Source organism: Palaemon carinicauda, chromosome 42 (assembly GCF_036898095.1).
Source record: "Palaemon carinicauda isolate YSFRI2023 chromosome 42, ASM3689809v2, whole genome shotgun sequence".
Taxonomy (NCBI): domain Eukaryota; kingdom Metazoa; phylum Arthropoda; class Malacostraca; order Decapoda; family Palaemonidae; genus Palaemon; species Palaemon carinicauda.
In genome coordinates this window covers 52,380,241-52,400,939 of record NC_090766.1, presented here as the reverse complement: position 1 = coordinate 52,400,939, position 20,699 = coordinate 52,380,241, and the positions used below count along the sequence as shown (strand labels likewise).

Genomic DNA, 20,699 nt, shown 5'->3' with positions numbered 1-20,699 from the left:
TGGGGGCCCTCAGCAAGAAGACCTCCCCTGCGGACAAGGATTCTGCCATGCTATTAATGTCCTGCATGGATAAGGCCATTAGAGATGGATCTGGCGAGCTTGCGTCGATGTTTGTATCAGGGGTTCTTAAGAAAAGGGAACAGCTTTGTACCTTCCTTTCCTCCAGCATTACACCTTGTCAAAGGTCTCAACTCCTTTTCGCTCCGCTCTCGAAGTTCCTCTTCCCCGAAGAGCTGGTTAAGGACTTGTCTGCTGCCCTGATACAAAAGGACACACATGATCTTGTAGCCTCATCGGCTCGTAAGACTAAGGTTGCTACCTCAGTCCCCAGGACTTATCGCACCCCAGTGGCTGATACTCCTGCTACGAGGTTCATACCGCCCTTTCGTGGTAGAGCCCCCAGCCGAGGAAGCTCCCGTCCAGACTCTTCCAGGAGCAAGTCTAGGAAAGGTTCCAAGGCCTCTAAAGGAAAAAACTGACTCTCCGCATCTCCAGACAGCAGTAGGAGCCAGACTCAAGAGCTTCTGGCAAGCCTGGGAAAAGAGAGGTGCAGACGCCCAGTCTGTCAGTTGGCTGAGGGAGGGTTACAGGATTCCATTCTGCCTCAAACCCCCTCTGACCACATCTCCCATCAACCTCTCTCCCAACTACAAAGAAGAGGACAAGAGGCTAGCGTTGCACCAGGAGGTGTCGCTACTTGTGCAGAAGAAGGCAGTGGTTATAGTCCGGGACCATCAATCCCCGGGCTTCTACAACCGTCTCTTTCTGGTGGCCAAGAAGACAGGAGGTTGGAGACCGGTGCTGGACGTCAGCGCGCTCAATGCGTATGTCACCAAGCAGACGTTCACGATGGAGACGACGAAGTCGGTCCTAGCAGCGGTCAGGCAGGAGGACTGGATGGTCTCGTTGGACTTGAAAGATGCCTACTTTCACGTTCCTATTCATCCAGACTCCCAACCTTTCCTGAGATTCGTTTTTGGAAAGGTTGTCTACCAATTCCAAGCCCTGTGTTTTGGCCTAAGCACAGCTCCTATGGTGTTCACGCATCTGATGAGGAATATAGCAAAATTCCTCCACTTATCGGACATCAGAGCCTCCCTCTACTTAGACGACTGGCTGTTGAGAGCCTCCACGAGTCGTCGCTGTCTGGAGAGTCTCAACTGGACTTTGGACTTAATCAGAGAACTGGGTCTGTTAGTCAACAGAAAAGTCTCAGCTCATTCCCTCCCAATCCATTGTGTACCTGGGAATGGAGATTCGGAGTCAGGATTTTCGGGCTTTTCCATCGGCCCCAAGGATAAGCCAAGCCCTAGATTGCATCATGAGCATGCTGAAGAGGAGCAGTTGCTCGGTGAGACAGTGGATGAGTCTCACAGGGACCCTTTCATCACTGGCCCTGTTCGTCGAGCTAGGGAGACTCCACCTCCGCCCTCTTCAATTCCATCTTGCAGCTCATTGGGACAAGGGTTTGACTCTCGAAGCAGTCTCTATCCCAGTCACCAAAGAGATGAAGACCACTCTCTTGTGGTGGAAGACCAATCTCCTTCTCAGGGAGGGCCTATCGTTGGCTATTCAGACCCCCAATCTTCATCTCTTCTCAGATGCATCGGACTCGGGCTGGGGTGCGACCTTGAACGGACGGGAATGCTCGGGAACGTGGAACGAGGAACAGGGAACGCTCCACATCAACGGCAAGGAGCTTCTAGCAGTTCATTTAGCCCTGCTGAACTTCAAGTCCCTCCTGCTAGGCAAAGTGGTGGAGGTGAACTCAGACAACACCACAGCCTTGGCTTACATCTCCAAGCAAGGAGGGACCCATTCGAGGAGCCTATACGAGATCGCAAGGGACCTCCTCATTTGGTCAAGAAGTCAAAACCTCACTTTGGTCACGAGGTTCATTCAGGGCAACATGAACGTCTCAGCAGATCGCCTAAGCAGAAGGAATCAGGTCATTCCCACGGAATGGACCCTCCACAAGAGTGTGTGCAACAGACTTTGGACCTTGTGGGGTCAACCTACCATAGATCTGTTTGCCACCTCCATGACCAAGAGACTTCCGCTGTACTGTTCCCCAGTTCCAGACCCTGCAGCAGTTCATGTGGATGCTTTTCTGCTGAACTGGTCCCATCTCGACCTTTACGCATTCCCACCGTTCAAGATAATAAACAAAGTCCTGCAGAAATTCATCTCGCACGAAGGGACACGGCTGACGCTGGTTGCTCCCCTTTGGCCTGCAAGAGAATGGTTCACAGAGGTACTTCAATGGCTAGTCGACATCCCCAGGACTCTACCTCTAAGAGTGGACCTTCTACGTCAACCTCACGTAGACAGGTTGCATCCAAACCTCCACGCTCTTCGGCTGACTGCCTTCAGACTGTCGAAAGATTCGCTAGAGCTAGAGGCTTTTCGAAGGAGGCAGCCAGTGCGATTGCCAGAGCTAGAAGGGTTTCCACTCGTAGAGTCTACCAATCTAAGTGGGAAGTCTTCCGGAGCTGGTGTAGAGCCAATTCAGTATCCTCTACCAATACCTCTGTGACCCAAATAGCTGACTTCCTTTTACATCTTAGGAATGAGAGATCTCTTTCAGCCCCTACGATTAAAGGGTACAGGAGTATGTTGGCTTCAGTTCTCCGCCACAGAGGTTTGGACCTTTCTTCCAACAAGGACCTTCAAGACATCCTTAAGTCTTTTGAGACTTCTAAAGAGCGTCGTCTATCCACTCCAGGCTGGAACCTAGACGTAGTCTTAAGGTTCCTTATGTCACCTAGGTTCGAACCTCTCCAGTCAGCTTCCTTCAAGGACCTTACCCTCAAGACTCTTTTTCTCGTCTGCCTTGCAACAGCTAAGAGAGTCAGTGAGGTTCATGCCTTCAGCAAGAACATTGGTTTCACGACCGAATCTGCAACATGTTCTTTTCAGCTCGGATTCCTAGCAAAGAACGAACTTCCTTCACGTCCTTGGCCTAGATCGTTTGAAATACCTAGCCTCTCCAACATGGTAGGTAACGAACTAGAGAGAGTTCTTTGCCCTGTCAGAGCTCTCAAGTATTATCTTAATAGGTCTAAACCTATTCGAGGACAGTCAGAAGCCTTATGGTGTGCCATCAAGAAACCTTCGAGGCCCATGTCCAAGAATGGGGTTTCGTATTATATAAGGCTTCTGATTAGAGAAGCCCATTCTCACTTAAAGGAGGAAGACCTTGCATTGCTGAAGGTAAGGACCCACGAAGTAAGAGCCGTAGCTACTTCGATGGCCTTTAATAAAAACCGTTCTCTGCAGAGCATAATGGATGCAACCTATTGGAGGAGCAAGTCAGTGTTTGCATCATTTTATCTTAAAGATGTCCAGTCTCTTTACGAGAACTGCTACACCCTGGGACCATTCGTAGCAGCGAGTGCAGTAGTAGGTGAGGGCTCAGCCACTACGTTCCCTTAATCCCATAACCTTTTTTTTAACCTTTCTCTTGAATGCTTTTATTGTTGTTTTTATGGTTGTTACGGTAGGCTAAGAAGCCTTCCGCATCCTTTTGATTTGGCGGGTGGTCAATTCATTCTTGAGAAGCGCCTGGGTTAGAGGTTGTGTAGAGGTCCTTTAGTAGGGGTTGCAGCCCTATATACTTTAGCACCTTTGAGTTGATTCAGCCTCCAAGAGGAACGCTGCGCTCAGTAAGGAAGACGAACTTAAAAAAGAGGCAGAGTAACGGTTCAATTCGACTTCCTTACCAGGTACTTATTATTTCATTGTTATTTGAGATAACTGTTATATGAAATATGGGATACTTAGCTATCCTTTAATCTTGTACACTGGTTTTCACCCACCCCCCTGGGTGTGAATCAGCTACATGATTATCGGGTAAGTTTAATATTGAAAAATGTTATTTTTATTAGTAAAATAAATTTTTGAATATACTTACCCGATAATCATGATTTAATTGACCCTCCCTTCCTCCCCATAGAGAACCAGTGGACCGAGGAAAAATTGAGGAGGTGTCAACAAGAAGTACTATAGTACCTGGCCACAGGTGGCGCTGGTAAGTACACCCCCTTCTAGTATTGTGATAGCTGGCGTATCCCTCCATAGAATTCTGTCGGGCAACGGAGTTGACAGCTACATGATTATCGGGTAAGTATATTCAAAAATTTATTTTACTAATAAAAATAACATTTTTGTTACATTTTTAATTAACTTTTAAGTACTATATCAGTATCTGTCCATCTCAATTTCTATCCGTACCGGGCTGTTAGGTGATGCAGACCTTTTCCATATGTCACTTTAGAATCTCTTCTCATGTTTTAATTCCAAAGGAGCTACAATCATTTTGCCTTACCTGGGTAAAACCGTACCTCCCTTTTCTTATTCCGTTATTTCTTTCTTACGTCTTGCTTTCCAGCCTCCTTAAGCTTTTACTGTATTGTGTTTCATAGTGCAACACCAAGGTGTTTTCCTTATGTTCTGAATGGCTTCCTAACCCATCAGCAGGATATATGGGCCAAATTTCATGCATCCATCCAAACTGTAACAAGATTAACTGAGCATTTACCTGCGTTTACCTCTAGTTTTTTCATTAGGCATTTTCTGTATTTGTATTTAGTTATATTAATTTGTTCATTATGCATTTTTTGTATAAGTATTTAGTTATATTTGTTGGTTCAAGTCTTTATCCTCCTACCTATAAGAAATTTCAGAAAGTCTCTCGCATAAGTAAAATTCAAATATCATGCTACTCGTAATAATTAGTGAGGCCTATTATGCATCTGCTTCTATGATAACTTGATCACATGGTGCTATCTTTCCTGCGTTAAAGGTCATTAGTTTGGCTTTAGTTGCATCTTTAACAATACTAGCCATTGCCAGCCATAAAGAAGCATCAGCAAAGATTTAACTCATACACAAGCAACTCAAAATAAATCCAGATTACCATTTAAGGTTATATTTTTTATAACAAAGCAATGCAGTTTCTTTCAATTATATATTATTTGAATACCAGGCAATCTGAGCAATATTAAATGTTCATCTTCTGAAATAATTTCATATTTTGTGTTACTTTTCCATAATTTATTGTTGCTTTCAATTATTCATTATTGTCAATGAAATAGAGAAATGTAAATCTAGAAAAGTAAATACCAGTCACAATTCAAGTGGGAAATATTGGGATACTGATTTATATGTCCTGTGATCAATATTTATTTGCATGATGCATAAGTAATCTCACAATGTCAGTATACTATTGAGCTGGGAAGCGTCACATTCATTTCTTTATGTGATAGATATTTGAAGGTAACTAATGCTCATATACATTATGTGGGTGTAAACTGCAGCTACTATTGCCATATCAAGCTATAAACATGTGATTTTCTAGATAGAGTTCCACATTTCTTTATCCTCTAGTGCAGACTGTCAACCACTCATTAGATGGATTGACATCCAGAGATCTCTTCAGGAATAAAAGAGATTAAACTTTCGGTACGGCCGTATCCGTCAAGTTGTCCCTTAAAAAATAAATGCTGCAAGATAAGGAGGGAAAGATGACATTGTAAGACAAATTAACTGCAAAGATGAATGGCCCTGAATGCACAATGGGTGGCAGAATGATTAATTACTTGTAATTTATGGAGCAAAATCAATTTCATGGTTTTTTTTTATTGTATATAACTTTCCACTGGATTGTTGTAATCTTTAAATTTTTTTCCCTACCTTTATTCATGCTGAACTACATTAAATTTGTATTTATTACTTAGCACTTCTACTGATGAAAATATATGTAAAAGTCAAATGATGTATACAAAGGACTGATATGTTATGTTTATGGAAAATGTAATTACTGACAAATGTGGATTACCCATAAAGATCCAGTGCTAACCAGTAAGGATAGTAGAGACTGCCAATGTCATGATTACAAAGAAAGTTGCAGTGGCCAACTTGTAGACTGGCAGTAGAATGATTAGGAAGACTGTGTGCATGGGTCAAGGCTGTTGAATGAACTGTTGAGGCAAGAAATATTGAGATACGTTGAAACGCTTAGTATGGAGGGTTTGGTAACATGAAAAAAATGATTGATATAAGTTAACAAGAAGAGTATGTAATTTAAAAAGATCAGTAAGTATGCTAGTAGGAAGGCCTCAAAAGGGTTTTGTAGATTGTGTTAAAGATATGTTAGAGGAACGGGGTTTTGATATATAAGAAACACGAGTACATGCATGATAAGAATGAGTGTTTTGGGAGGTTTAACATGCAACTGATGGATTCTGTTGGTGTATTGGAAAAATAATTATGTAAATTTTTACTGCAGTGGGGCTACATTCAACGTTCAAGGTATAGTGGTTTCTCTATTTGAAAAACTTAAAAACGATTATAAAAAGTCATTCAGTCAATAGATACAATTTATAGGGAACGGACACTTACTCCATACAAACTGTTTGTAGTTCACCTCCCAACCTGGTTGAATCACAGTTGATTGGCCAGACTAAATGTTGAGTAAGGTAGTAATCTTCTGAGAACCTTGGGATCCATTAGTGCTTGCAGAGAGTTTCTTGTTGCTACCAATTTTCTTTGGTCAAAGAAGAGGCTGAAGTGAGAGTATTTAGTGAATTCAAAAATCCCTTACTTTTAAATAGTGAGTTTGTGAGTAAAAATCCCGTTTCCGAATATTTTATTTTGTATTTGACCAATCAGTACTATCTTGATAGGTAATGGAAACTGATGGGAATTCCTTGTTGTTTTTGCAGAATGCATTGAATGGCCCTCTTCTTATCTGGATCATGGAGATGCCGCTCTTGGAGGGTTACCGGGTGGCATTAGTGATCCAAGCATTCGTTCTTCTGAAAGTAATTCCGATATTGGCGAAGCCAACTTTGTTGTTACATAGTGGGTTTACTAGCCATTTTTTGTAAATAACACCATGTCCGGCAAAGTTTTGTTTTTCTTTTTTATTGGTTACATTATATAGATAGTTTTTCTGTAAGGTTAATTTTTCAAGAATGGTGCATTTTGCAGGTTACCGGTAGTCTTCTAAGTTGACCGATATATAAAGAATAAGATACCTTTGCCTAGAAATATGGAATTACTGCTTGTTATGGGATATGCATCTTGAAGTGCAAGCTATACTCCAGTGTCTTTGATAAACTAAAAAAGCAGTGTATACACACACACACACTAGTGTACGCAACCCGTCAAAAAGACAGCTAAATATTTAGATATACACTCACGTATTCAACCCTTTTCACCCTTTCCCAACTGCAAACCCATGTGTGTGTGTACACATACATGCATACATACATATATTCATACATACACACCACCTTTAAAAAATTATTATAGATCATATGTCTAAGGGAACTTCAGAGTTATCAGCAGCATTTAAGACCTATAGATAATGGTCATACCTTGAAGGCTGAGTGGTGCAGTTTGTAAAAGAAATAGAATGCTTCCATGAACTAATGCTTTTACTTATCATCCAAAGTCACTTGACCTGCTTACAGAATGATTATGTACTTAGTGGAGTTGCAGTTTGCAAGATGTTTATTTAGTGAAAGGTCTTTGACATGACAGCAAAATTAGATTCCACATATACTACCTTAATACGAACAGATGTAAACACCTTATCTAAAGATGATGATTTTTTTTTTGGTTAAATCCTGAACAATAGGCAAGATTTTCAAAGCAATTGAGTGCACCCACAACTTACCCCTTACTGAATAGAAAGTTCTATAATCTGAAAAAGTTTTAAGTTTGAATCCTTTGTTAATGTAACCTTGCCATTTCTAACCTAGCTATTTTCTCTTTGGAGCCCTTGGTCTTGATGCATTTTGCTTTTCCAACCAGGGTTGTATTAATTTGTGATTGAGGTAGCCTATTGGAAACATCCCTGCCTGATGGTTTTCTGGCCTGGGGTTTGAGACCTCCTCAAGCTTGGTATTTTCTTGTAGTTTCTGCAATCAGTGAAATATGGAGCTAAGCTGGTGAAAGCCAGCTTTATTTTGAAGTGTTTATATCTTACCATTGCTATCTTACGGGTATCTTGTCTGAAGAGGTTTAACCATAGGCTCTGATAGGAAATTATTATTATTATTATTATTATTATTATTATTACTTGCTAAGCTACAACCCTAGTTGGAAAAGCAGGATGCTATAAGCCCAGGGGCTCCAACGGGGAAAAGAGCCCAGTTAGGAAGGAAACAAGGAAAAATAAGATTTTTAAAATGAGTAATAACATAAAAATAAATATCTACTATAAAAACAAAACAAGAAGAGGAAGAGGAACAAGACAGAACAGCATGCCCGAGTGTCATGTTTCAACAAGGCATACTTTTCTACGAGTTCTGAAAAACATGTTTAATTCTTTCCCATTTCCATCTCTTACCTCTTCTCCATTGCAGCTTTCAATCATGTATACCCCTCTTAATATACACCTAGAAAGAAAGAAAGATAGATAGACAGTTAGATAAGTTAGATATATGTATAGGTTGAGAATCCTTTGAATGGTTGAGGTATTTTGGTCTCTTCAACATACTCCAGTTCTGACTTTACGATGCTTATCCTTAAGTATTAAATAAAAGAATTAAATCCATTTTACAGTTTTACCCATAATTCAAGGGAACTAAAACAATAGCCAAATTAATCCGGCAATTTTTAAGCTTCATCGAAACCGTACGTAAGAAAATATTGTTGTGATTAGCTAATGTTGATCGGTCTTCACAAATATTCCCAGGTTAAAAGAGGTACTGGATTTTCTATATATGAATTGTCAATGGTGCATCTTATATTCCATAAATTAAAGATTATTTTCACCATCTTATTCTCATATTAATCACTCACTTTTCCTAGATAAAAATTAAGATGATATTTTATACTTGCCAGAATCATACAATCACTACTTGAAAGAATATAAAGACCAAACAAACTCCATCACGTCTTTGTCTCATTTTCGTTCATTGTCGAAGATTTTTTTTTACTTTTCATTAACTATTGCTCATTGCTTTCAGCAAAGAGCTTCAACAGTCGTCTTTCTGTTTCTTTAGGTGATAAATAGTTTTGTTCTGACACCGAATTCCTTGTCAGACACTTCACACTTACGCCACTTTCAAGTTTTATCAGCAACTTGACTTTTTCCTTTTTAAATGAGCATAAATGGGTTCGCTCATATTTCAAAATGGTGCAAGTAATCCATTTTGGTATACCATTTTCTTTGGAAATGGTAGCCATGCCAACACCTTTTTCTGCATTTGCTTATCACTGCTACTACTATTCTTATTAAACACCATTGTGTATGGATAAACATTACATTAAAGGAAATTAAAGAAAAGGGGGCCCTGACTGTGAGAGAGCTATGCGTAAACTAGGTCAGTTACCTTTGTCTCGGACGTATCTTTCACCTTTGCTAAGCGTCTGACTCTTACAGGTTGTATTAAAAATGTTTTTCAAGTTCTCAACCACTTGATCTCTGAGGTATTACTGTAGAAAGTTCCAGTTGTAGCATATCAAATATTTATGTCAATGCTGCCTAGTCCCTTTCAAAGGTGGAATAGAGGCCTGACTGAGGAGACATTTTCCTTTGAACAGCATGTAAGGACATTATGCTCATCCACCCTGAATGTATTTACCACCTAAGGAGCAATGAATTATTGCAGAGCTGAAAGGGGAGGACTTTGAAAATCTAATAGGATATCAAAGCTGGTGATTGGTTTGTGCTCTATTCACCTAAAATAGTCTTGTGTTGAATTTTTTTTTGTTAACTGAACTCTCCATGTTGTTCCCACTGAGGAAGTGTCTAGGGTGACTGTTTAATTGCTGCTTTAGATTTGTAATATGTTCATGTCACTATGTCACCTTTTAATATTTATTTTATTATTTGGTGCTTTATCCAAGATTGGTCTGCTCGTACTACTAGGTATGCTGTCAATGCTAATAGCCATGCCTTCTCCATCATAAGGCTCAATACTGCATAGTATTCTGAGGTTTTATCCCAGCTGTGACCAATATGTTACATATGGGTCCTGCAGTTGGCCAGAGCGGTGCTGATGTATTGCTATTTTATGGGATTATAAATTAGTAGGCAAGCTGATCGCTATTTCTTTATGTTGTTTTTTGTGTGTTCTTTATTTGATTTACAATACTAAAGAGTTTAAAATTGTCTTTGAATAGCATTGTTTATTTACTTTTTTTTTTCCAACTGCCACTTGTGTTGTGATTGATATTCAACATTTGAAATTTCAAGAATCGCATGTTATTTGCTTGGTACATCTGAGTGTATTTAAATTTACCAACTGTATTTATTTCATCTCGGCTACAAGATACACTGTAAACATTTTAATAATGTTTGAGTCATAAGCCGCATTTCCAGTTAAGTTTAAATTGTAATGTACTGTAACTGGAAAATTCAGAAAATTTAATTTATTTGGTTTGAATGTTTTTTCTCATTAAATGCTGGTAGGCATATTATGTTTGGTATTTCATTTATAATATTAGGATAAAACGGTATAACTACCCTAATGATGCTAATAAAACATCATTTAAGTTAAGTGTATGTCTTGGGGCTAGTGTGCTTTCCTGAATAGTTAATTTTTTTGTTATTAACAATATTAGTTTTGAAATAATAAAAGTAAATTCTTATTATTTTGATTTAGTAGCCTTGATACTTATATTTAGATCTGATAACCAAAAGTGTAATCTGTCCAAAGATGAATTTTAATGACATTTATGGGGTTTCTGTTACTAACTTTTTCAGTGTAACAGTTATTTATGGGTCTTCTGTTACTAACTTCTACACTGTAACAGTTACTTTATTTTCATTAAAAATACTTGTACTGTATACTGTATGATTATAGTAGCAAATAAGTTACTATTTTATGCAATTTTATGTACTGTACCCATTATTTTTCAATATTTAACTTAGCCGGTGATTATATAGCTGCAACTCTGTTGCTCGACAGACAACTCTACGGAAAAAACTCGCCAGCGATCGCTACACAGGTTGCGGGTGTGCCCAACAGCGCCATCTGTCGACCAGATACCCAGCTCTCAATGTAAACAAAGATTCAATTTTCTCTCTGTCGAGGTGTCGACAAGACGTACTTTACTCGCTGTTGCTAAACTGGAGTTTTTCACATCTATTTGGTGAAGTACTATATTCTAGTTTTGAGCTTTCGCTATGCAGGTGTTTTATCTTCATCTTAAATCTTGAACTCGTTTTGGATAGATTTAATTATGGTGACAAAGAGAGTATGGACTTTCTTTCACTTTTAAATGGCCGACCCTTCCCTTAGACGGAAGTGTGTTTAGGCTTTTAGTAATTATCTTATCACGTTATAGATTTTCCTCTATATATTTTATATCTCTCCGCCTTTATTAGGCCTCTTCGATTAACTTTCCATTTATTATAAACATATAAAAATAATTTTAATGTTTTGTTTATATGCGACCTTTCCTAAGAGTAGGCGGTCCTAACTTGGAAACCGAAGTTAATCAACGTTGAGCCCTTTGTATCGTAATTAGCTTTTAAAGAGCTAAGGATTTAAAACTTTTTAAATGTAATATTTTATGAAAGAATTTCTTTGATAGTCTTCGTAACTGTTTTCAAAGATGAACTAACGTTTAGTTTTTTTATGCTACGCAGTTGTTGACGTTCAGGACGTTCAACATGCGCTCTATCGTTACGATAGAGAGAGAGTGTATCACGGTTTCACTTTGCAGTAAGAGTAAATCGATTCTGACGTTTTGTTCATTCTTTCTTAGCTTAAATGTTTTAAATTCTATTTTAAAGGAACTTTTTATTTGAAAAACCTTTCAGTTTTTTCCTTTAGTCAAATAACATGTTTTTTTGACGAAATATAATTGGGCTCTTCTCTTAGGTGCGAAATCAAGAGAGAAAGAGAGAGATAGAGACGGAGGGAGAGAGAGGAGAGAAAACGTTCCGTTCAAGCGGGTAACGTTGTTCTCGAGTTACTCTCGTCCCTAGTCGCTGTACGGGGAGGAAGGATAAAACGTTTTTAGTTTTTTATTCTCGTCCCCAGGCTATGTGCGGTGAGAGATTGAAAACGTAGTTTATATGAACTAGTGTTTAGTCTCTTTCCCAGCCACTGATTTTGTTATCTTAAAATATGTTTTCTGTTTTATGCATTATACGACTGATTTCGCAATTACTACCTTTTAATGAAGGGTAGAATTGCGTGTTTCAGGTAGAAATCAGTAAAAGTTTCGATTTCAGTGAAATAAGTGCAAAACAGAAAATCGAAGTGATAAAGTGATATGCGCAAAGTGTTACAGTGTTGCGTCCGAGGGTTCGTCTGTTCGTGCCTGTCGTTCACCTAGTCCGGGACCTCTTGCATGCTCCCAAGCCCAGGGGAGAAGTAATGTCAAACGACTTATGGGTTCGAGAGGCCTTGATCAACGAACAGACGTTTTCCCTCTATGGTATCGGGTGTATCTTACCAAGATCTCCCCTACCATAAGACGAGAGAGACGTTGTTTCTCCTCGTCATCCGAAGGCTTTTCGCATAAGAAACCTGTCACAAGGTTTCGAAGCCCTTAAGCGAAAGTCAGTCCTTTCAGGACAGGTCCAGCGTCCTGGTTACAACCATTAGGACAGCCCTGACCCTATGCAGTCATCGGATAACTGCTCGCCGCATAACAAAAGCGTAACACAGACTCCGAGAGTCTTTTTTTGTTGGCAAAGTGTTGCGGTCACAGACGTTACCCTCGTCTCTTACCACAACCATTTCCGTTGATCCTTAATGGGTTGTATGGCAAGACATGCAGTATATGCTTGCCTCCCTTATGGAAGACTATTCTGCCGATTAGTCCGTTGAGTCTAGCCGTTTATCTCATCGATATCCTGGCTTTCAGCCAACCTAACGTTCCTTTGTGCTTACTGTTGACGTTGGCGTAGCTTAGTCACGTCAGTCAGGTTGTTTAGAACCACACTCGATGCGGTCTCGTGTGGTTTTTCAGCCGCATTTGGACGTTAGGCCACTTGCTGATGCTCCTGTTGACGTTCAAGACGTTCACTAACAATCGGAGTTGACTTGTTTTGACGCTGTGCGTCAACCTCCGCATTCTAGAGTTGTTTTGACTGCTCAGTCTAGGCAGTCAAAGCAGTCTCGAGTGGACGCTGTGCATCCTCACGCACCTGTTGTGGTTGACAGTTCAGTTGTTGACAGTTCACAGACTGTCTAGCAGTTACATGACGTTGCGTTCTGGTCCGCTACTAATGCACCAGTGAGTGTGGACTCTGCTTGTAAAGCATTGCCACCACGGTAGGTCTCTCCCTTGCTTGAGACTCAGCTTTTATCGGACAAGGTTCCTGTAGATGAGGAAGTTGCTGTTCCCCCTCCTACTGATATTCCCTTGAGGACTCTGTCAGATGGAGAGGAGCCTAAAGCTGCTTAGCCCCCTATGGACTTTAATTAAATCATGATGATTTTTTTAAGGATCTTTGTCCGGATCTTTTTGTAACTGCTGCTCCTCGTTCGCCTAAACGTCAGAGCTTACACTAGGCCTAGCTACTTCGAAGCCGTTGTTTTTAAGCTAGTGCTCTCTCGCTCTCCTAGAGAGCTTTACGTTGGCTAGGCGACTGGTTTTTCACCAGGAGGAGTTTGGGGGATACAGCCTTTGCTTTCCCTTCTTTTAAACTGGTTTGTAGAGCGAGAGTCTGATATGACACGAGAGAAGTTCTCGGCTTGGGAGTTCATGCCTCTGCCCAGATAGACTTCTCAATTCTCGTAGACTCTCCCTGGCGCCTGGCCAGGAGACGCTCCAAGTTTTTTACAGGTCAACTTCACAGCTGTTTTCGAGCCTTTGAAGTTTTGCTGTACAATTATGTCATGCATAACAAGGCTTTCAGGGATGGTAAGCGGTACCGCCTCAGTCGCTAACCCCGTCTGTTGCCACACCTGCTCCCGTAGACCCTAAATGGGCTTTGCTGCAAGACATGCAGTCCAAGCTTGCGTCCTTGATAGAGGACTTTAATGCGGAGAAGGTTGCTACCGAACCTTCTGGCCAACAACCTTCCAACCGGTCGGTTGTGCGCCCTGTTGACGCTGAGGTAACCTACTCGCGTCTGCCAGTTGAGGTGGTTCCTGCACCGATGCGACCCAGTGTGGGTTGCCAGCCGCACGTTGACATTAAGCGACGCTCGGAGGTGGTTGTTGACGTTCAGGACGTTCAACAACCAGCAGAGGTGACTTGTTTTGACGCAGTGCGTCAACCTCAGCAACCCGGTAGGGTGTTGACTGCACAACCCAGACGGTCTAGACAGTCTCGGGTTGACGCTGTGGTTCCTCGCGCACCCATGGTTGTTGACAGTTCACAGACTGTGCAGCAGTTCCATGATGTTGCGTCCGGCTCCGTCACGCATGCGCCAGTGCGACCGGACTCAGCGAGCCAGACGTTGCCCACTCCGTTGCCGTTTCCTCATCAGTTTTCGGATGAGGAACCCTCTGATGAGGACGTTGCTGAACAACAAGACGATCAGCCCCCAGAATAGATCAAGCCCTGCTATCCATCCAGAAGATGCTGAAGAAGGAACGCTGCTCAGTCAGGCTGTGGATGAGTCTGGTAGGGACGCTGTCATCCGTGGAACAATTTGTGTCACTAGGAAGACTACACCTCCGTCCTCTTCAATACCATCTAGCTTTTCACTGGAAAAAGGACAAGACGCTAGAAGCGGTCTCGATCCCGGTTTCCGAAAAGATAAAGTCTCGTCTGACTTGGTGGAAGGACAATATCAACCTAAGAGAGGGTCTTCCCCTGGCTGTTCAGACTCCCAACCACGTTCTCTTCTCGGACGCATCGGACGTGGGCTGGGGCGCGACACTAGACGGTCGGGAATGCTCAGGACTGTGGAACTCGAGTCAGAGGAGCATGCATTTCAACTGCAAGGAGCTGTTGGCAGTACATCTGGCCTTGAAAAGCTTCAAGGCTCTCCTTCGAGGCAAAGTGGTGGAAGTTAACTCAGACATCACCACGGCCTTGGCGTACATCTCCAAACAAGGAGGTACCCACTCACTGACGTTGTACGAGATCGCAAGGGACCTGCTCATCTGGTCAAAAGGTCAAGACATCTCCCTAGTAACGAGGTTCATCCAAGGCGACTTGAACGTCATAGCAGATTGTCTCAGTCGGAAAGGGCAAGTAATTCCAACCGAATGGACCCTCCACAAGGATGTGTGCAAGAGACTGTGGGCCACTTGGGGTAAAACCATCCATAGATCTCTTTGCAACCTCGCTGACCAAGAGGCTTCCAATCTATTGCTCTCCAGTCCCGGACCCAGCAGCAATACATATAGATGCTTTTCTCCTAGATTGGTCACATCTGGATCTCTACGCATTCCCACCGTTCAAGATTGTCAACAAGGTACTGCAGAAGTTCGCCTCTCACGAAGGGACAAGGTTGACGTTAGTTGCTTCCCTCTGGCCCGCGAGAGAATGGTTCACCGAAATACTTCGATGGTTAGTAGACGTTCCCAGTAGTCTTCCTCTAAGGGTAGACCTTCTACGTCAGCCACACGTAAAGAAGGTACTCCAAAGCATCCACGCTCTTCGTCTGACTGCCTTCAGACTATCGAAAGACTCTCGAGAGCTAGAGGCTTTTCGAAGGAAGCAGCCAGTGCGATTGCTAGAGCAAGGAGAGCGTCTTCCATTAGAGTCTACCAATCGAAGTGGGAAGTCTTTCGAGACTGGTGCAAGTCAGTTTTCTGTATCCTCGACCAGTACCTCTGTAGCTCAAATAGCTGTTTTTCTCTTATACCTGAGAAAAGGACGATCCCTTTCAGCTCCCACTATCAAGGGCTACAGAAGCATGTTGGCATCGGTCTTCCGGCATAGAGGCTTAGATCTTTCCAAACATAAAGATCTGCAAGACCTCCTTAAGTCTTTTGAGACCACCAAGGAGCGTCGTTTGGCTACCCCTGGATGGAATTTAGACGTGGTACTAAGATTCTTCATGTCAGACAGGTTGGAGCCGTTACAATCAGCCTCCCTGAAAGATCTCACTCTTAAGACTCTTTTCCTGGTATGCTTAGCCTCGGCTAAAAGAGTCAGTGAGATTCATGCCTTCAGCAAGAACATCGGATTTTCGTCAGAAAAAGCCACTTGTTCGCTACAACTTGGTTTTCTAGCCAAAAATGAGCTTGCTTCTCGGCCTTGGCCTAATCTTTCGATATCCCCAGCTTATCGGAGATCGTAGGCAATGAACTAGAAAGAGTCTTATGCCCTGTTAGAGCTCTTAAGTTCTATTTAAAGCGTACTAAACCTTTACAAGGCCAATCTGAAGCTTTAGGGTGTTCAGTTAAGAAACCATCCTTGCCTATGTCAAAGAATGCTTGGTCAGACTTTATCAGATTGTTAATACGAGAAGCTCATTCACATCTGAGTGAGGAAGACCGAACTTTGCTTAAGGTGAAGACGCACGAAGTTAGAGCTGTAACAACTTCTGTGGCCTTTAAGCAAAATATATCTCTGCAAAGTATAATGGACGCAACCTATTGGAGAAGCAAGTCAGTGTTCGCGTCATTTTACTTGAAAGATGTCCAGTCTCTTTACAAGAACTGCTACACACTGGGACCATTCGTAGCAGCGAGTGCAGTAGTGGGTGAGGGCTCAACCACTACAATTCCCTAATTCCTTATCCTTTTAATCTGTCTCTTGAAATGTTGTTTTTTTATGGGTTGTCCGGAAGGCTAAGAAGCCTTTCGCATCCTGGTTGATTTGGCGGGTGGTCAAAGTCATTTCTTGAGAGCGCCTAGATTAGGGGTTTGATGAGGTCCTGTTGTATGGGTTGCAACCCTTGATACTTCAGATCCTAGGGGTCGATCAGCATCCTAAGAGGATCGCGAGGCTCCGTAAGGAAGACGTACTTAAAAGGCAGAGTAATTGTTCAAGTCGACTTCCTTACCAGGTACCTATTTATTTTGTTTTTGTTATTTTGATAACTTCTAAAATGAAATAAAAAACTCTTAGCTCATAAAAGTGTAAACATATATTACTGGTCTCTACCCACCATCCTGGGTGTGAATCAGCTATATAATCACCGGCTAAGTTAAATATTGAAAAATGTTATTTTGATTATAAAATAAATTTTTGAATATACTTACCCGGTGATTATAAATTAAATGACCCTCCCTTCCTCCCCAATAGAGACGCAGTGGGACGAGGAGAAAATTGAGTCTTTGTTTACATTGAGAGCTGGGTATCTGGTCGACAGATGGCGCTGTTGGGCACACCCGCAACCTGTGTAGCGATCGCTGGCGAGTTTTTTCCGTAGAGTTGTCTGTCGAGCAACAGAGTTGCAGCTATATAATCACCGGGTAAGTATATTCAAAAATTTATTTTATAATCAAAATAACATATTAATAACAGGAAAGAGTATGTAAGCAAAGGTTGACATATTGGAAATTCATTATTTTAAAGCCTTTTTGTGTTTTTACAGTACTACCAAAATGTAATTTTTTTTACATTCACGATAGTAACAGAACAATGTTAGAATTCATTTAAGGTATCAATTCCTGATCAGTTTCACTGTACTTCCTGACAGGACAGGACTTTTTAAGTTAATACTTTTTTTCATAAGCGGCCACATGAGAAATCCATTATGAAGTACGTAGCATCTCTTCAGTACCTGTATGCACCAGCTTTTTAGCATTCTACTTCACTTCCATTCCCACATCCTTTCCTTAGTGTTGCTTTTCAGCTTTATAATTTTCATAAATTGCCTAAAAGGAAATCCAGAGGTGTAGCTAAGCCTTAACTAATCTATTTACCAAGGCACTTCCCCCAATTTTGCGGGGTAGCCGACATCAAACAGAACAAAAGGGACCTTTTCTCTCTCCGCTCCTCCCAGCCTGACAAGTTTGGCTGGTACTGCTAATACTTGGCTAATGCTTTTAATTTTATTCATAAAAATCCGAGTATAAATGTTCATCATCCGTGTGGATACCTATCATTTATTTGTCCCAACTTTATATTGGTATTTAATATAATTTTGATATTTACTCATGATCTTTTTATGGTTAAGTATTTCCAATGTTTTATTGAAATATTGATTAAGCACCGCCAACATGCATAAAATGAGGTTTGTGTGGCAAGGTTTCATAAACGGTGCTGAAATAAAAAGATGTTAACATAGTTAACAGGATTTCCAGGTAATCATTGAGTATTGTAGTAGATTCTAGCACTGCTGTTCTTTTTATTATTCAATCATGTTCTGCCTCATTTTTTTACTGTTCAATCATGTTCTGGTTCATTTTTTTACTGTTCAATCATGTTCTGCCTTATTTTATATTTTATTTTTTATCAAAAATTAAAGGAAGAATGTATTTTAACAATTTTTTGGAATACGGTACTGTAATAGTATATTTACTTTAGGTGTTTCTATGAGAAATACAAAACACCATTCTTATAGGTAGGGAATATGTTTCAGCGCAAATTGGACAACATGAAACATTTTAACGAGCAGTTAATCAACAGGTGGGAAAGGGCTATGAGTGTCCCCTTACTATCAGTCTCTTCACATATGTTCTTGGCTGCATTGAGTACAGACCAATGTGCCCTTAATCAAGATTTTTACTTTCTTTTTCATTAAAGAAGTGAATTCTGGCTGTTGTAAAGCAAGACACTCGATAGTCTGTAGTCTTGCTAAAGTCATGATTGTTCACAATCATTCCTGTGTGTCAAGTGTAGATTGTGGCTTCCTTTGCTGTGTCAGGCATATGTTATGAGGGAGGCGGAAGAGAGCTTTACTTCCACCTTCCATTCATTGGGTGTTTCTCCTATAGCTGCTCCTGCTCATACAACCCTAGCTTGATCCTCGGGGATTATACATCAGGAGTAAGGAGCCCTGGAACTTACATTGACAGGCTTTTAGGTTCTAGTGGTATGTGGGGTCTCCCCAGTGTAAGCCACATCCCATCGGAGGTTGAAGGTTCTTCTCCGTTTCTACCACAGTTGATGACAAATGTAACCTAAGGAAGGTTTTAGACTTCCTTAAGTCTCTAAAATAAGCTTGCCAGTGGTGAGGGGCATTGTCAGTGTGTCCCTAGTGTCAGTGTTTCTTTTGATGTATGCAGTGGTTCCCCCACACTGAGGTCCCTTGAACCAAAAGGAAGTGTTCCGAAGGCGTGGTTTCCGTGCATCTCCCAGTCACCCAGACCCTTGTGCCAGGGGGTTCTGGGCTTCCTCTTCCCTATAAGTGTGACTATCCCTCCGGTGACAGCATTTTCCTAATGTTGTGGTTCCTGTTGGAGCAACCCCAGTGATTCTCCCCTGGGGGGAGCATTGTTGTCTGGGTTTCTCATACTTTGACTCCTCTACATACAGAGTCTGAGGGGAGGGTTGGAAAGAGGCAGAAACATGTGCCCCTCTCAGTCCTCAGCCAAAAGGTCATAAGTAGAAGACTGACGGGTACGGGTGTAGGGCTCCTCACCCTTGCTCCTATCAGTCGCTTAACTTTTCATTAAAATGATTCAATGACTGTCCGGCTTGTACTGAAAGCATATTCCATACCCAAAGAACTGAGGGTTTTATAGCTAGGAAAAATACAAATTACTTTTTAAAAATTTTGATGATTTACTAGATACTATTTCTTAAATTTTAATATGACATACATAAGTTGAAGCATTATTTATGTCTCAACGTCAATAACAAACAAACTCCAAATATAAACTAGGTTATACAGTACCATGAATTGAAAGACATCATTATTGATTTGTAAACATCAGTTATATCCTTTATGGGATTTGATGTGAAATGAGTTCTCCACTCTCTTTAGTCATACAAGTTGTCTTCTTGAACTCCCATCAGTTTTAGGGCATCATCTATTCCCTCGTTTCAACAATTTCCTGTGCCTTCATATCCTGCCACCTTTATAGCTTATTTTTACCAGCTGCTTCTTGTTGCTTCTCAAAACCATCTCGTGTTCTCAGCCTTTTTCCAGCTTAGTACATTAGCTCTTATCACTGATTACTCCTTTTTAATACAGGTTTTTCCATTGTATTTCGGGCAAGAATTTTAAAATTTCAAGTTTATACTATTTTTATTTCTTCCATTAGCTAAGCCTTAACTAATCTATTTACCAAGGCACTTCCCACAATTTTGCAGGGTAGCCGATATCAAACAGAACAAAAGGGACCTTTTCTCTCTCCTCTCCTCCCAGAAGTTTTGGAAAGAAGTGAAGAGAGTAAGGAAGGCTGGCTCAAGAATTGAAGAGACAGTGAAAGATGGAAATGGAAGGTTGTTAAAAGGAGAGGAGGCAAGGAAAAGATGGGCGGAATATTTTGAAAGTTTACTGAATGTTGAGGATAATAGGGAGGCAGATATAATTGCTGTTGCAGGTGTTGAGGTGCCAGTGATGGGAGATGAGATTGAGAGAGAGATTACAATAGATGAAGTGAGGAGAGCACTAGATGAAACGAGAGTAGGAAAAGCACTTGGTATGGATGGTGTGAGAGCTGAGATGTTGAAGGAGGGGGGTGTGACTGTACTTGAATGGTTGGTGAGATTGTTTAATGTGTGTTTTGTGTTGTCAATGGTACCAGTAGACTGGGTTTGTGCATGTATTGTACCACTATATAAGGGTAAGGGAGATGTGCATGAGTGTTGTAATTCAAGAGGTATTAGTTTGTTGAGTGTAGTTGGAAAAGTGTATGGTAGAGTAATGATTAATAGGATCAAGGATACAACAGAGAATGCAATTTTAGAAATACAGGGTG

General features: G+C 41.1%; 1 protein-coding gene across 2 annotated transcripts in view; it reads left to right on the top strand.

The window, feature by feature from the left end:
• Nucleotides 1–10,545, top strand: part of LOC137632972 (putative ATP-dependent RNA helicase TDRD12) — a 99,140-nt gene extending 88,595 nt beyond the window's left edge. For both annotated transcript variants that reach the window (XM_068365111.1, XM_068365110.1), the window contains exon 19: nt 6,726–10,545. In XM_068365111.1, coding sequence (XP_068221212.1) covers nt 6,726–6,865 — 140 coding nt within the window. In that variant the 3' untranslated portion in view covers nt 6,866–10,545. The remainder of the gene's footprint in view (nt 1–6,725) is intronic.
• The last annotated feature ends 10,154 nt before the right edge of the window (nt 10,546–20,699 follow it).